The sequence below is a fragment of the Cebidichthys violaceus genome, unplaced genomic scaffold, assembly GCF_023349555.1.
Source record: "Cebidichthys violaceus isolate CVI_PGR_0920_01 unplaced genomic scaffold, fCebVio1.0.p SCAF_22, whole genome shotgun sequence".
Lineage (NCBI taxonomy): Eukaryota > Metazoa > Chordata > Actinopteri > Perciformes > Stichaeidae > Cebidichthys > Cebidichthys violaceus.
The window spans coordinates 1,701,960-1,718,450 of NW_027176395.1; the positions used below are offsets into that span (position 1 = coordinate 1,701,960).

Below are 16,491 nucleotides of genomic sequence, written 5' to 3' on the forward strand. Positions count from 1 at the left end.
CTTCTGTTCCCTGTTTCTGCTCCACGTTCTTCACATCTGTGCAGATGCTGAGGAGAGGTGTGACCAGTACACCGACTGCTACAGCTGCACTGCCAACACCAACGGCTGCCAGTGGTGCTCAAGCCAGTGTTTGTCTCAGGGAAGCAACTGCACTTCTGCCGCGGTAAGAAAGCGGCCGGCGGCGCTGACTGACCCCCGCCGACCCCGACATCGCTCATCATGCCTGACATTTAAGACTTTACTGTCGTACGCTGATGGGTAGTCTCTTTATCAGGTCACACTTCAGATGGAACAGGATACATACATGTTCGTTTCCTTATTAGAGTTCCTACACATTATACATTGGGACGTGTCAAGTTTGAGTAAAGATTATACAAAGAGCTGATGAGTCTCTAACTCTTGAGTCTGATTCGTCAGTCTGCGATTAAAATCACCGCTCGTTTAGATGCGATGTGACAGTTAATGTGTCTCCTCCAGCGCTCTAATCGGCGCTCGTCTCCACAGTATGTGATGGATACGGGTCGGTCTCTCTCCCACTGCAATCGTTTGATAATCCGACACTGGTGATGATGTGTCTTAGCTGCACTGTCGGTAACAAAAAGTACGAATTTCAATTTGGACGCGATAAGATTCTTTCTCGTTACGGCCACAACATTTCAATCTTTTTCAAAATCTTACGAATCTGGAGCGTTTTTGTTGCCTTTTATTGGTGACGGAGTAACATTTTATTCTGTGCCGTATGAGTAAGCGGAGCACCGAGTGTAATGCTTTGGTGTTTTGAATCCTAAGAGTGGAAGCAGAGACGGTTCAGAGAAGACGTGTGTTTGGGTTTCCCCGCCGCCCCGCCCCTTTTTAGGAGGAAACATCAGCAGGTTCTGAGTCTGTTACCTCCGATGTGAGAAGTGAACGGGATCACAGATTATGGCCGATTGCACAAACCACATATCTTCCGAACATACTGACACTAAAACAGAGAAATTGAACTTAGTTTGAGACCTTTTTCTGTCTCAGGAACACACTCTGGCGAGATTTGGCAGCTGACGTTGGTAAACGTCTTAGCTGGCTAATTTTTACAACGCTAAATACAGCTGTGTAGATATCTAACGTAGTACTGAATTAAGTATAACTACCATTTCATACGTCTACGTCATCTTTTCTGAGCGTCTTTGGTTGACGCCTTTTTGTTTTCTTCCCAGGGGGCCATAGGGGAGTATGACGTTTGCCCCAAGGACAACCCCTCCTACGTGTGCAACAAGAAAACCAGCTGCAAGAGCTGCGCTGTGGACCAGAACTGTCAGTGGGAACCTCGCAACCAGGAGTGCATCTCGCTGCCAGGTAAGGTTTGGTAGGAACTTGGCGTTCATGTCAACTTGCGTATCAGCCTGTCGCGTCTCCAGCACCAACTCCCCATCGGCTCCTCTCCGCTCCAGAAAACGTGTGCGGTGAAAGCTGGCACCTGGTGGGAAACTCCTGTCTGAAGTTCATCACGACGAAGGACACGTACGACAACGCCAAGCTGGCCTGCAGGAGCCACAACGCCGTCCTGGCCTCGCTGACCACGCAGAAGAAGGTGGACTTCGTCCTGAAGGAGCTGCAGATAATGAGCGTGGTGGTAAGTGGGAGGAGGAGGAGGAGGAGGAGGAGGAGGAGGATATTAATCATCAGATTAGACAAACTTAAATATATTCTCCGTGGGGAAATTGAGTCGTCACGCCAGCAGCGACAAAGATATCAAACACAAAGAGAGAGAGAGAGAGAGAGAGAGAGAGAGAGAGAGAGAGAGAGAGAGAGAGAGAGAGAGAGAGAGAGAGAGAGAGAGAGAGGAGATAAAATAGATTGTTACAGCAAGAAGATCGCAAAAACATCAAGACTGAAGAATTTATATTTCGGCTAAAAGAATAAAAATGTACTGTTCAGAGCCTCTTCTTTGAGCAGATATGTTCATGTTGAGGCCGATGAAACAAGAAAACATAATCCAACCAGATCTGAGACACTGACTCAAGAAAGGAAACTATAAAAGTGCATCTTTATTTCTCCTGTTATCTCAAATCCCTCACCGTCATGCACCTTTTTAGTTTTCGGCAGTGCTGCTCTCTTTTGAAACGTCGTCTTTTATTTCGGGTTTTTTCTGCAGCTGAACTCTCATTCGGATTCTTTTTTATTTATTTTTTTTGTCTGTGATTTTCGGACCAGTTGAGCGTGGAAAAACAAATGTTCCGTTAACGGATTCTTTCCTCGGACGTCTCTCGCGCGCTCCGTTAGAGCAAATGCACAGAAATCCATCCCGACGATCGACTTGAGTTTATCTCCTCAGAGGCAGGTCACTCAGGTAGAGATGTGTGGATGGGGGGGGGGGGGGGGGGTTTCATGTGAACACACTGAACACAGGAGAGCGCTGAAGCTGCACACTCTGTGACTTTATGTCTGTAGCGCTCTTTACTCACGGCTGCTTGTAACGTTGATCATCAAGATGTCCGGTGTTAGATTATATTTCACGGAACGCTGAGTTAAATGTTGGCTCAAATGTAAAATGATAAAGGTTGAACAGCTTCAAGACAATTAGGGTCGGACTCTTGGGGTAAAGTTAACGGCTGATATATTAGCCTGTTGTTAGCCTAACCTGTTTCAGGTTTAATGTCATTATAATTTAATAATTTATTAAGCAGGAGATGTGAATACCCAGCAATACGTATGCATTTTATAGATTGAACAAAAATCAATTGTAAACTATTTTAATCATCAATCGATTTCATCCAAACTTCTACTTGCCCCTCCGATGACGGTTTACCTTTTCTCCCTGAAATATGAATTTCAAATAATTCATTTTATTTTGAAAGGGACAAATGCGACTAAACATGGGTCTAACGGCATAAAACGGATATGCTGCACGCAAAATGTTTATTCGGTTAGCTACTGCTAATTGTTTAACTCTAGCTGGGCTCGAACAGGCTTTCTGCCGCGTGGACAGTGGATCACTCACCATCATAAAGCCACAATAAAGCTAAGACTATAGAGCAAGGATTTCATGTCCGTATGCGCGTCTGTCTTTTTGCATATCTCGACAGCCGTTCATCCGATCCTCTTCACCCTTAGCGGGTGTATTGCAGGGGACCCAAAGACGTGCAGCGTCGAATATATAATAGACACGTTCAGCATTACAAGCGAGCAACGCAGGTAGAACACTCCACTGTGTTTGCAGGTTTGCTTACAGCCAGCACTTAACCTGTTGTTGTGAAGGACTTTCTATCTGATATTGATCTGATTTCGGGGGATAATGTGTTCCGGGGCTGAAAGCCGACTGTCCAAATGTAGATCTGCAAATGTGGTATTTTATAGCGACGCTCCTTCGTTACTCCGTAGTCTTTGAGCGAATCTTTAATAAAGAAGCTCTGAGGCCTGACTGTTTCATATGTTTGAAAGCTTATTTGAGAAAACTAAACAAAAAAATTGTAAAGCTCTTAAAGCTGAGTGGATTGTGTCTTTTCAGTATGCGACAGCTTTTCTTCCATTATTTTTAGTGCCTGATTAGTCGTTAGAACTGTACTCTCGCAGTGCCTTTGACACATGCTGGATTATGTAATACTCCTCGGTGAACTCGAGCATACACACACACACACACACACACACACACACACACACACACACACACAATATTCAGACGGATCTAGCTGTGATCAGGTCCCCCAAAATCAGACAAACGATGACATTTGAAGACCTCACCCTGGCTTCTATAGCGGGCATTTTCCCCACAATTTTCGGTCATTTTATAACCTAAGCGGTGAATCGATGAGCAGCAGAATAACGGATAATGAAAAAGGAAACCGTTGCCACTAAATGGCCAAAAAGGCGTCTCCATAAAGGACACATTTCCTGTCCTATAATTGGATTCATACGATCACATTTCCTGAAGGCGCCGTAGAAGGACGTCATCCCACATTATCGCTCTAATCACAGATGAGGAGTGTTACATAACCCGGTGTGTGTGTGTGTGTGTGTGTGTGTGTGTGTGTGTGTGTGTGTGTGTGTGTGTGTGTGTGTGTGTGTGTGTGTGTGTGTGTGTGTGTGTGTGTGTGTGTGTGTGTGTGTGTGTGTGTGTGTGTGGAAAAAGTACCGGTTCAGTTTCTAACGACCCGGTCCGCACTTGAATGCAACACGGTGTCATCTCCGGCTGCAGCCCCGCGTTAGTCTGTGTGTGTCGGATCACCCGGCGGGCACAAACACCGCCGTCCCTCTCTGAAAGCCACCCGTGCAAAGAATGTAAGCCACTTACGCTCCTACATATTCCCCTGGAGCCGCCACAAGGGACGTGTAACGTCGGAGACAAAAAAAGATTTTCGTCTGAATCGCAAAGCCTGGGCTGGGATTGGAAAGTGGTTTCCATCCATACTAATGGAATCGTGTAGATTTCCCCTGTTGGTCTAAATTCAATTCTGTTGGTCAGTTCCAGGTAATCTCTGGGCTTAAAGGTAGAGAAGAGGCAAAAAAAAAACCAACCTAATTTCTCAGGAATAAAATTAGTTCTCAAACTGTCGAGTCGAACATGCTTTGCACGTCTTCCTGCCATGTTGTATTCCAGACCGGATCGATCAATCCAAGAAATGCAACAGAATCCCGACGGAGCAGTAATTCGACCCACGTCGGCGAGAGACGGAGCTCTCTTTGTTTACTGCTGCTGCTACAGCGCGGCCATTGATTAGAGACGGGACGGACAGCGGAGCTCTCCCTGGTAAAGCTGCTTTTTTTTTTTTTTTTTTTTTTTACAGCCGCTCAGTCGCTCCGGAGGGGAATTCATGTCGGCGCGGGTGAAATATCGCCGACATAACACTTTCTGTTTGCGCCACTGACAATCCAGGTCAAAGTTGTGATTCCTGACGACAACAAAAGAAACACGGCTATGAAAATCCGTTTTTTTTTTTTTTTTTGGCATCGATTTTCACCAAATATCACATAAGTCTTCAGCTGCAGGGATCCTGGCGATGAAGTTGTCTCTCGGTTCTCTCTTTACCTCGAGCGGTTTTAGGGTGTCACATTTTACTCAATGTCGCCTCGCAATATACGAGCACCTCTACGGAAACAACACAATAATGGCGACACATATATATATATGTGTACATACACAGTTTCTGGCTATGATTGTGCAGATGTTGCAGATGTTTTGACTTTGGCTTCCTGTCGTGTGCTTGCAGTACAAGGCTTCGGTGACGCCGTGGGTGGGGCTCAGGAAGATCAACGTGTCGTACTGGTGCTGGGAGGACATGTCGCCCTTCACCAACACCACCCTGCAGTGGCTCCCCGGCGAGCCGAGCGACGCCGGCTTCTGCGGCTACCTGGCCGAGCCGGCGTCCAGCGGACTGAAGGCGCAGACCTGCATCAACCCGGTGAACGGCAGCCTGTGTGAGCGGCCAGGTGGGTTCACGACACTCCATGAAGGGAGGTCCAGACAGAAAAAAACAAACATAGTCATGGCTCATAATGCAGCTATAAGATAACATGCTGGTTCATGTAGACTCACCTGAATACACATGCACAGGGACTGGCAGGAAAATACTCGCCAGACTTTGGTTAAACGGTGCAAATCTCATACAAAATCAACTGCACCGGAAGCGTTCCTTGTCCTCGGATAACGGCCAGCATCAAACTGGAGTTATGTCGCTGTCAAATTTACAATCTGAGATCGCTGCCATGAGTTGTTTGAGATAAATGTCAGAGCACACTTTCAAACACAGGCAGTCTTTCAGTACAAGGTAACGAGGCGGAAAGGACCAAAGACATTCCCGGGATCGGAACGATGCAAATAGATTCGAGGTTCATCGTATAACATGTGATTTAAAAGAATATTCAGAATTCTGATTGTATTTGAGGATCGCCGTTGTTACATCTGTTGTTATTCACTGGTCTTGCTCTCTGCGTGAAGTCACGTTCACACTCCGAAGGGCTCGAGCGATAACGTCCTTGCAAATTGTTCCCCAGCCAACCACAGCGCCAAGCAGTGCCGGACGCCGTGCGCCATGAGAGCCACCTGCAGCGAGTGCACCAGCAGCAGCTCGGAGTGCATGTGGTGCAGCAACATGAAGCAGTGCGTCGACTCCAACGCCTACGTGGCCTCCTTCCCCTTCGGACAGTGCATGGAGTGGTACACCATGAACAGTTGTCCACGTAAGACATCTCACTCCAGACGCCGTAGAGGGGACGGACACTGTCCTCCTGCAGTGTTTTTTTTTTTTTGTTTTGACATTGAATGCATCTTTATTAATAGTGAAGTTGTTCCTTTATGACTTTGTGATTAGACAGCTGTTCCTTCTAAGAGGTGTGTTTTTAAAGAAACGTGTGAGGGGGGGGGGATAGTGACAGTGTTCAAGTAGTACACCGAATAATTCATTTATCTTTTAGCCAGAGTAAAACTATAGAGGAGTGTTAGGGACAGGCATAAGAAGAAGAGGTGGAATTTACATTTTTACAAATATTTTTATATTTTCTAGAATAAATTTGAACTTTCAGTATTTGCGCTGACCCTAGTTCTCCCTTATTCTCAATATTCCGACTTAATTATCATAATAATACAAATTAAATATGTTTTCTCCTATTATTTCTGAAAGTTCAGTTTTAGCATTTCGACTTAATTCCCGAAATGCTAAATAATAAAATCTTCCTTATGCCTGCCGCTGATACTACTACATACACAACAGTTCAGCTGAACGTGCAAAGATGTCTTCATATGTGGAAGACAACGTTTGAATAATAATAACTTAGTTTCAAACTAAGCTTTTCTTTTAAGGACATTCCTGTAATTAGTCCCAAGATAGTAATGTCTCTTCATCAGCTGACTGGACTCAGTGATGACGTCATATACCTCAGTGTAACGACCGTTCTGCAGCATCGACATATCTTGAGTTAATACTTTAAGTGCCCTTGATTATACTTTAAGTGCCCAAATCTTCTCCTATTTATTCCAAACAAATCACTTTTGTCTCTCTCTCTCTCTCTCTCTCTCTCTCTCTCTCTCTCTCTGTCTCTCTCTCTCTCTCTCTGTCTCTCTCTCTCTCTCTGTCTCTCTCTCTCTCTCTCTCAGTCTCTCTCTCACTCAGTCTCTCTCTGTCTGTCTCTCTCTCTCTCTCTCAGTCTCTCTCTCTTTCTCTCTCTCAGTCTCTCTCTCTCTCAGTCTCTCTCTTTCTCTCTCTCTGTCTCTCTCTCTGTCTCTCTCTCTGTCTCTCTCTCAGTCTCTCTCTTTCTCTCTCTCTGTCTCTCTCTCTCTCAGTCTCTCTCTCTCAGTCTCTCTCTCTCTCAGTCTCTCTCTCTTTCTGTCTCTCTCTTTCTCTCGCTCTCTCTCTCTCTCTGTCTCTCTCTTTCTCTCTCTCTCTCTCTCTCTCTCTCTCTCTATCTCTCTCTCTCAGTCTCTCTATCTCTGTCTCTCTCTCTCAGTCTCTCTCTCTCTCTCTCTCTCTCTCTCTCTCTCAGTCCTCCTCCCCCCCCCCCCGTCAGACCCATGAACATGATGCAGCATTCTACTTACCTCCGATTGAACCGTTCCCGAGTCGTTCGTGGCGGGAGGAGGAGAAGCTCGAGCGCAGATCTGAAGTCCGCTCACGTGCGGTTAATTTACTCCACCGCTCGAGCATATGTAGCGATCTTAATCAGACTTTGAAGAAAAGCCCCTAAAATGGGGACATTTTAAATCACCGTGGCTCTCTGGAGCGGAGCGTCTTCTAAATGTTTATGTTTGTTTTTTTAACCGTCATTTAGCCGAAGTGCATTAAACCGGCGGCCCCATGCGGTTGATGAGATGGGGATTAATAATCTGGTTCCATAGTTTTGATAACTTAGTCTCCGGCTGGTGCTTTGTTTTGTGTACGGCGCAGCGGAGAACCATTTTCATTTATTTAACCCGGCAGGTCAATTAAATACAAGTTGTTGCTTACAGCCGTTTGCAGGGAAAGCCCTCGAGGGCGGAGAGTTAGGGATTTAAATCCGGGCAAAGGATCAGGAATGAGGGAGATTAACCGTCGAGCCTCGTAGAAGGTCTTTGCGGGAGTTATTAATTTAATCTTCGGGACCTTATATACAAATGCACGATAACAAACTTGCTCACTGGGGCCATTGTTTGTGAATGGTTAGCTTCTTGACAGTTCGAGATATGCTTGCTTGTCGTGTGCTCTGCTGCAGCGGAGAACTGCTCCGGCTACAGGACGTGCGGACAGTGTCTGGACCAGCCCGGCTGCGGTTGGTGCACCGACCCCAGCAACACGGGCAGAGGGCAGTGCATCGAGGGCTCGTACCGCGGGCCCTTCCAGACCTCGGTCCCGGCCCCGTCCACCCTGCCCGGCCTGCCCGCCAGCCCGCAGCCCGCCCTCAACGCCAGCATGTGTCCCGGCGAGGCCAAGTACAACTGGTCCTTCATCCACTGCCCAGGTAACCGTTCATCAACGCGGAAATGTTACTTAACTTAACGGGGGATCAGGGCACAAAGCTCTTTTTTGTTTTTCTTTTCTTGTTTTTTTAATGAAAACTATTTGAGATCTTTCTGCTCTACATGGTAAAGACTCAACAAAGCCCTGAACCCAATAACATGTACTCATATCTGAGCAGATATTCAGGGAACACTTCCCAAAAGAAGGATTCATATCTGTGTAGGATGGGATGTACAGTATTTATATGGTATATAAATATCAATGAAATATGAATCGGATCATGTTTTGTTCAGATGTTTTTAAGTCGTATTCATGAAACTATAACAGAAAGTCGTATCAGTAGTCGGTCTATTTATATATTCTAACCTTTTATTTTTTTAATGAATGGACTGCAGATAACACTGCAGGTGAAAGGAAAGGATCAACTCTACGTTTGGACACAATAAAGCAGCAGAGGTCGAGACATCCTTGACTTTTTGGCTCTAAAAATCTCCAAAAAAAGTTGACGATGTACAACCGTTTTTCTCGGGCTGAACATGTATAAGATCATAAAACCACTCGCCCTTCTTAACAAACTGACTTTTGTTTTATTCTGTTCGTTCCAATCCACACTACCAGAAGGACATGCCAAAGACCTGCAGCTGTTATTGTGGCTCCTCTCACATCGACAGACCTGTGGAGTAAAAACCCTCAACAAACAAACAAACAAACAAACCTGTCGCAGAGAAAATCAAAGTAACGCTATTTGTCACGCGAGGACTTCATGCGCCGCACCGACAGACACTTCAGCTCCCACACTTCATGTCACGTTCTCTACTCGCATATTAACCACCGTTTTCACTCGTGTTTGGGCCTGAGGCTGTTTATTCAAAAAAAAAAAAAAAAAAAGAAAGAAAGAAAAAAAAAAAGAGTAAAAAGTTGAATTTTTCCCGGTGATGTTCATGCAGTATGCGCTTTGTTTACCCTCCGAAACAGCCTGTCAGTGCAACGGTCACAGCCAGTGCGTCAACGAGAGCGTGTGCGAGAAGTGCGAGGACCTGACGACGGGCCGGCACTGCGAGAGCTGCATCTCCGGCTTCTACGGAGACCCCACCAACGGGGGCAGCTGCCAGCGTGAGTATCCGCTCCGTCCTCCCGCCGCTAAATACAGCAGCCCGGTCCCGGTTTTCTTTACAGTTTTTACGTCTGCCGTGGTGAAGCGGTCCCGCGGGGATATTAAAGATGTTCTCTACGCCTCTGCAGCTAATGCTGACAGTCAGTCAATCAGAAAACAAATCAATCGTCCATTCCTTCAGCAGCTTAATTGAGCTCACCAATATAAACACAGTCAGTCTATGTTTTTCTCGGGATGCTCTAATTCCATGTGTCCCTTTGGAATATATATATTTACTTAGTTCTACATCAGTGACAGCCATAAACCAGCCTCTCTGCATATCTTCATCTTGTCAGTATTATGCACTCGTTGTTTATGCGTCTTATTTTCTGCCTCCAGCTTGCAGCGACACCCCCCCCCCCCACGGGACATTAAAGACATGTTTTACTTGACATCTAATCGTGTCATTTCTCTCATCAGTTTGACTCGGGGAGGCGTTAATGAGCGTGAGCAAAAAAAAAAAAGGTGCACAAGAAGAAGATGGAATCCTAATATGGCTTGTCGTTCCACAGACTTCCCGAGAGGCTCGGTGATCTTTAATGCAAACGTTAACATTTATACAGGTGTCCTCAAAATCACATAATGGACATTCGGCATCTGTTCACGGACACAAAAAGTGTCTCTTGGGTCACCTCGGACGGGTCGGGAGCCAGAGCTCCTGTGGGAGACGCAGCTTTAAAGTTGTCTCTGAAGCTAAACTTGTGGGTTTATTCCCTCCTTGTCCTTTCCTTTGGAGAAGGAGACACTTGACCCCTAATGAAACATTCAGGGGAAGCAGAGTTGCCGTCGAACTTTTCACAACTGTGTCAAGCTTCACGTAAGACAGGAAAAGCTGGTATTTAGTAAAAACATAAGTACCTTTAACTGAATCAAAATGTGAACTTGTGGACAAAAGCGGTAGTGTTTCTAAGCACCAGAGTCCCTTTAGAAAACCTCTCATTTTACTGCATTTATACATGAAAAGAGTTGTTTAGAGCAATAGCAGTCATTGAACGTATTCTTCTGATGCACTTAACATTTGACGTCTCATGTCTTCTGTTCAGCCTGCAAGTGTAACGGCCACGCCAGCGTGTGCAACCCCAACAACGGCAAGTGCTTCTGCACCACAAAGGGCATCAAAGGAGATCGCTGCCACCTGTGAGTCTGTCCTCCTCTGTCCTCGTCTGTCCTCTGTCCTCGTCTGTCCTGCCTCGGGAAAACGTGTTAACCCTCTGAACCTCAAGCAGTTCATGGATGTGTTGTTGTTGTTGTTGTTGTTGTTGTTGTTTTTTTGCTTCCGTTACATTTTACTTGCTGTTATATCCTGCACCTCTATGGAAACAGAAGAACTCAAACTTGTCTTTTGTGCAGAATAACTGTTATAACGCATAAAACGGAAAAGAAACACAAGTTCAAATTCTTTGATAATTTGTTTTAGAAAAAATGGAATCTATACATCCAACATTTTTGCAAGTGCCCACAAGTGTTGCCGATATTGGGGAGAATAATCAGGCTTTCAGATGATATAGATAACAAACTATTATGTTGTACAACCTCTCCTCTCTGCTCTGTGTAAACAGCCTGAAAGTCCAGGTGAACTATGACGTCATTGTTGTCATGTGACTGTTGGATCACCAGTTGCACTGAGAGCCCAAAATGTTTTTTTTACAGGATCTGGTTTATTTTTGGCGAAATTTGAAATGAGACATTTAGAATAAAGCTTAGATTTGGTTATTTTTCCTGATTTAATCGTTTGTCACACATGATTGGTTGAAGGACCGTCAGACGGTTGTGGGTTCAGAGGAGTTTTTACAAACTCTGGATCTTTACTTGTGTTTTTACTCAAGCCTCTAGGCTGCCTAAACTGTGTGAACTCCATTGAAATAAATTTGTCTTTGCACACGTTTTCAGAAAAACTTATTTTTGATGTGCCACTTTAAATTCAAGGATTTTGATTAGAAACGTAAATTTACAAAAAAAAACAAAAAAACGTTGTATTAAGCGAACATGCTAATACGTTTTAAGACTCTGCACCTCTCTTCTTCTGGCTCGCAGTAATAGCAGCTGTTCATTAGCGCTAGCGGCACTAATCTTAACTCTGGCCTTCATTACCATAGGGCTTCCCAAAACCCATTAAAAAACTTGAGATACAAGTTTCACAAATCATCAGCATGAAAACGAGGAGTGTCTGTTAGCGATGTCTGTCAGCCTCGCTCTCTTCCTTCTTTATCTGCTTTTCTTTGTGACTGAAGGAGAAGACCGACTGTCTGCTTTTTTCATCAGCAATTAAATCGTCCTAATTTGCCTTTTTCTCCCCCCCCCCCCCCCCCCCCCTTGTTTTCTCCCATGTTTGCCGCCTTCCCCTCCCGTTACGTCTCATTTCCCTTCACCTCCTTCTTTCAGGTGTGAAGTGGAGAACCGGTACCAAGGCAACCCCCTCAAAGGAACATGCTACTGTAAGTGGAAATCCAATTATCGACTTCGGCGAAGGTGTGTGTGTGTGTGTGGGTGGGTGGGTGGGGGTGGGTGGGTGTGTGGGTGTGGGGTCGCATTACGTGAGGCCCTCCTCTTCCCCCGCTTGTTCAGGTCGATGTAGAGAATGTTACACGGCCCTTAAATCAAAGTGGGTCTCAAGTAGTTTGATGTTTTAAAGGAAAAACAGCCCCGAGGAGGAACGGCGTTTCTTAAAACAAGTCGCGGGTGAAAAGAATGGAAAGTGAGAGACGCACATGAAAGTGTTTGAATGCGGCGAAGCTTCTTTTTTTTTTTTTTTTTATTTGAAGGGCCGTCTTTCTCTTTCTTCCCCGCTGCGATGACAGAGACCGCGGCGCTGCACACACTGCAGATTAGTCTCCTGTCATTATTATTCCTGTCAACTATGATTATGTGCTGCAGAATATGATAACGCAGACACCGTGGGACTTTAACTAACTCTGTCCTCCACGCTACATAAACACTTATATTCCTCATTATTTCATAATTTAATAATTGTGTTTTGAAGAGGACAGGAGGAGCTATTAATACCGGTGGACCGGAGTCGATCTATATGGGTCAACTCGTGTCGTCCGCTGCTGTTTAGTCACCCTCTTTTCTGACGTGCGTCTAGCTATTTTAATTAATTTCATGTTATTTATGTTTGGCTCTGACACGATTTGATGACTAATCAGTCAATTGTCAGAAAATTAATCAACAGCAGGTTTTAAATCTTGGATTGTTCCAGCGTCTCGGAGAAAAGGATTTGTTTTTCTATATCTTTTTAGATTTGATCGTAATCTGTAACAAACATATAAATAATCAATAGTAACATCAAACTACAAACGCTCTTTGGGTTCGGCTCGGTCCGCTGTGAGGTCTCTGCTGCTTATCTCTGTTTTTTTTAAATTGCTAGTGCAGCTCCTGTTGGCCAGATTGCTTGGTCGGCGGTATTGCCGCTTGCAGCTTTTCACAAAAAACGCTAATCCAGACAACTTCACCCTCGACCCTCTGCTTCCCTGAGTGCTCCGCGGTTCAGCCGGCGAGCGTGAGGTCGATCAGACGGACGATTGTCGAGAAAATCAAAGGACGGACGGAAAGACACTCTCTCCGTCTCGGTTCGATTGGAAATTGAATTTTTGGGGGATTTTCTGGGATCCTGTTGATGACTTGGCTCTGGGATCCTGTTGGTGACTCAGATCTGGGATCCTGTTGATGACTCAGCTCTGGGATCCTGTTGGTGACTCAGATCTAGGATCCTGTTGATGACTCAGCTCTGGGATCCTGTTGGTGACTCAGATCTAGGATCCTGTTAATGACTCAGATCTGGGATCCTGTTGATTACTCAGATCTGGGATCCTGTTGATTACTCAGATCTGGGATCCTGTTGATTACTCAAATCTGGGATCCTGTTGGTGACTCAGATCTGGGATTCTGTTGGTGACTCAGATCTGGGATCCTGTTGATGACTCAGATCTGGGATCCTGTTGATTACTCAGATCTGGGATCCTGTTGATGACTCGGCTCTGAGATCCTGTTGATGACTCGGCTCTGAGATCCTGTTGATGACTCAGATCTGGGATCCTGTTGATTACTCAGATCTGGGATGCTGTTGATTACTCAGATCTGGGATCCTGTTGATGACTCGGCTCTGGGATCCTGTTGAAACCAACATTCAATACAGCAACAGCAACAACAAACACTCGTTGGTTGAAATGTGTCTTGGTGGGAGGTGTGTTCACGAGATTCTGGACTAAAAAATGGACCGAGATGTTTGAGACGAGTGGAAATGACTCGGGTGGAGTTTGACTTTCTACAAGTGGTCGTGGCTGTTGTTGACGGAGATCTCCAGCTGTTGTTTAATGCTGACTCGCTCACAGCCATATAAGCCAGCCTCATGACCTTCATCACAGACGCAGTAAAATGTTCAGGTCCACCCAAAAAAAAAAAAAAAAAAGTCAATCAATTTCAAAAAATAAAAAGGATTCTGGCCCCGAGCGCTGTGTGAAAACATGTTCTTGTGTGACTTTGAAACTAATCGAGCTCTTCTTCTTCTTCTTCTTTTCTAATCCCCTCCTCGCTCTCCCACACTTCAAAACAGACACGCTCCTCATCGACTACCAGTTCACCTTCAGCCTGTCTCAGGAGGACGACCGCTACTACACCGCCATCAACTTCGTGGCCACACCTGAGGAGGTACGTCTCCGACGGCGAGCGCCCCGCCGTCACAGCAGCTGTCGCTTTTTATTGGGATTAAAAGATTGCAAAAGAGGCCGGCGCAGGATGGCGATCGCCTCGACGCGTCTCCTGTCGCTTCTTCGCCAACTTAGTAACGATAATCACAGAGATTGTGACGCGGTGGAACGTCTTAAGAGAGGCCGGTGCACAAGAGCTGATGCAAAACGTTTCTGTCCGTTTTCTGCTTGGTGGCGATTCACTCTCCAGCGAATGCAAGAGGATCTTTAATGGTTTATTTAACTGGAGTACACACAGAAAGTCCCAATTTACAGACGCAATAATCACGAGCGCCGCATTAAAGACGACGCTTGGAAGAGAAGAGATTTTAATTTCAGTGTAAAATCAAGCAGCGACCGTAATGAGGGGAGTCGCTCCGTTACAACCCCGAATATAAACAGTAACAACAAACTATTACCTTTTATTACAGCGTGTCAACGTAGTGTCTTTATTAAGATGGGAAAAGTCCCATTGAGACTGAGATCTCATTTTTACAGTATAGCCACATAATTAAACTTCATATTTTTATTAGAATATAACAAGAACGTTTACGATATAGCACTGGCAACAAAAAAACAACCCAGCATGGCTTGTATTAAAATAAGAACAAGTTATAGATAGTAAGACATAAAATTAAAAATAATGAAATGATTCAACTCCGCTCATCACACAGATGTTTTCCCTGTAAATGGAAGCTGGTCCAGTCCTGTTTACACGGCTGCAGCATCTGGAACTGAAACACGAGGATCTGATTAGATATTGCAGATGGTGTGTGTGTGTGTGTGTGTGTGTGTGTGTGTGTGTGTGTGTGTGTGTGTGTGTGTGTGTGTGTGTGTGTGTGTGTGTGTGTGTGTGTGTGTGTGCACTATGTAGTATGTCAAATGCACATCACAATCTCTCTAAAAGTAAAAAAAAGATAAAGTGTGAGATTTTGAACGCGGTGAAGTTTCTGCATGTTATCCTGTAGAAAGGTTCCTCGCCTCAGACGTTCTGCATGAGGACGTCGTGTGACGTTCAGCAGGTATTCAGCGAGCCGGGATGCTGCAGAACTCGTCAAAACGACAACGTCTAAATTATACAATAAATAATAACAAATATTTAGAGCATCTTTACTCAGTCATCTCTGAATTTATTCACATGATAATTAACAAACGCTGCCTGTCGGCCAGCGGAATAAACATCTCGACACCCACTCCACATTATCAAAGCAGATATCGCTGAACAACTGCACTCATGTCTTTTAATGCATATCATTTTCATCATCGACTCATGTTCAAACATTTGTTTTGCTAATGCAGCTTCCATTAGCAGTGCAAACTGTTTGTACAGCGGGAGGGGGGAGGGGGGGAGGGGGAGGGGGGATCTGTGCTCTGCATTTACTGTAAAGCAAACCTTTTGATCTGGAAACACATTTTGTACATGTTTCTTTTTTTAAAATATGCTGATTTATCCTTCTCCTTTGCACATTAATATGATAGACCATAATAACACCGATGATGATGATGATGATGATGATGATGATGATGACGACGACGACTGCCTGCTTTCTGTGTCTTCTCTCCCTCCTCAGCCGAACCGGGATCTAGACATGTTCATAAACGCCTCAAAGAACTTCAACCTGAACATAACCTGGGCCACGAGCTTCACCGGTAGGTCTCTGTAAATCACCCGGGACGATGAGAACGGGACGATGTTGATGATAGAACAATCCATTCATCGAGCGAAAAAAAACACAGAATCTACCCTTTTTTTTTTTTTTTTTTTTTTATCTAGCTTTTCAAATGTGAGGATTTGCTCTTGTTTTCTTTGATTTACTTCATCGTCTTTTTGAAGATCAAAAGACAGAGTGCTGTCATCTTCCATGTGTTCGTCTCGGATGGATGAGAAATAAGCTGATGGTTCTAGTTTAAGTTCATCTTCTCTTGAGTTTAAACGAGACATAAACCAGTGAACTCTCGTTTTGGTCTTAGTCGTTTCAGATTTTTTTAAGTCTTTATTTATGCTTTTTTCTCTCTACTAACGGGGTGAGTAATTGATGAACACATGATTACTCTGCGGGTGAAGTATTCCTTTAATTCCTCATTCGTCTGCCTTCACCTTGTGGCCTTGTCCTGTTCTCTTTATCATCATTACCCTCATCCTGCCGTCCTTAACTCTTGTTTCCCCTCTCTCCGTCCTTCTCTTCCTCTCTCTGTCACTCAGCAGGCACTCAGACCGGGGAGGAGATCCCCATCGTCTCCCGGAGCA

General features: G+C 44.9%; 1 protein-coding gene across 1 annotated transcript in view; it reads left to right on the forward strand.

Annotated features, from left to right (window-relative positions):
• Positions 1-16,491, forward strand: part of atrn (attractin) — a 104,031-nt gene that overhangs the window by 14,266 nt on the left and 73,274 nt on the right. The window contains exons 5-16 of the mRNA XM_068718130.1: positions 45-163; positions 1,197-1,335; positions 1,431-1,612; positions 5,187-5,406; positions 5,971-6,156; positions 8,161-8,406; positions 9,381-9,518; positions 10,602-10,695; positions 11,941-11,993; positions 14,111-14,205; positions 15,815-15,893; positions 16,447-16,491. The exon at positions 16,447-16,491 is cut by the window's right edge and continues 113 nt beyond it. Coding sequence (XP_068574231.1) covers positions 45-163; positions 1,197-1,335; positions 1,431-1,612; positions 5,187-5,406; positions 5,971-6,156; positions 8,161-8,406; positions 9,381-9,518; positions 10,602-10,695; positions 11,941-11,993; positions 14,111-14,205; positions 15,815-15,893; positions 16,447-16,491 — 1,596 coding nt within the window. The remainder of the gene's footprint in view (positions 1-44; positions 164-1,196; positions 1,336-1,430; positions 1,613-5,186; positions 5,407-5,970; positions 6,157-8,160; positions 8,407-9,380; positions 9,519-10,601; positions 10,696-11,940; positions 11,994-14,110; positions 14,206-15,814; positions 15,894-16,446) is intronic.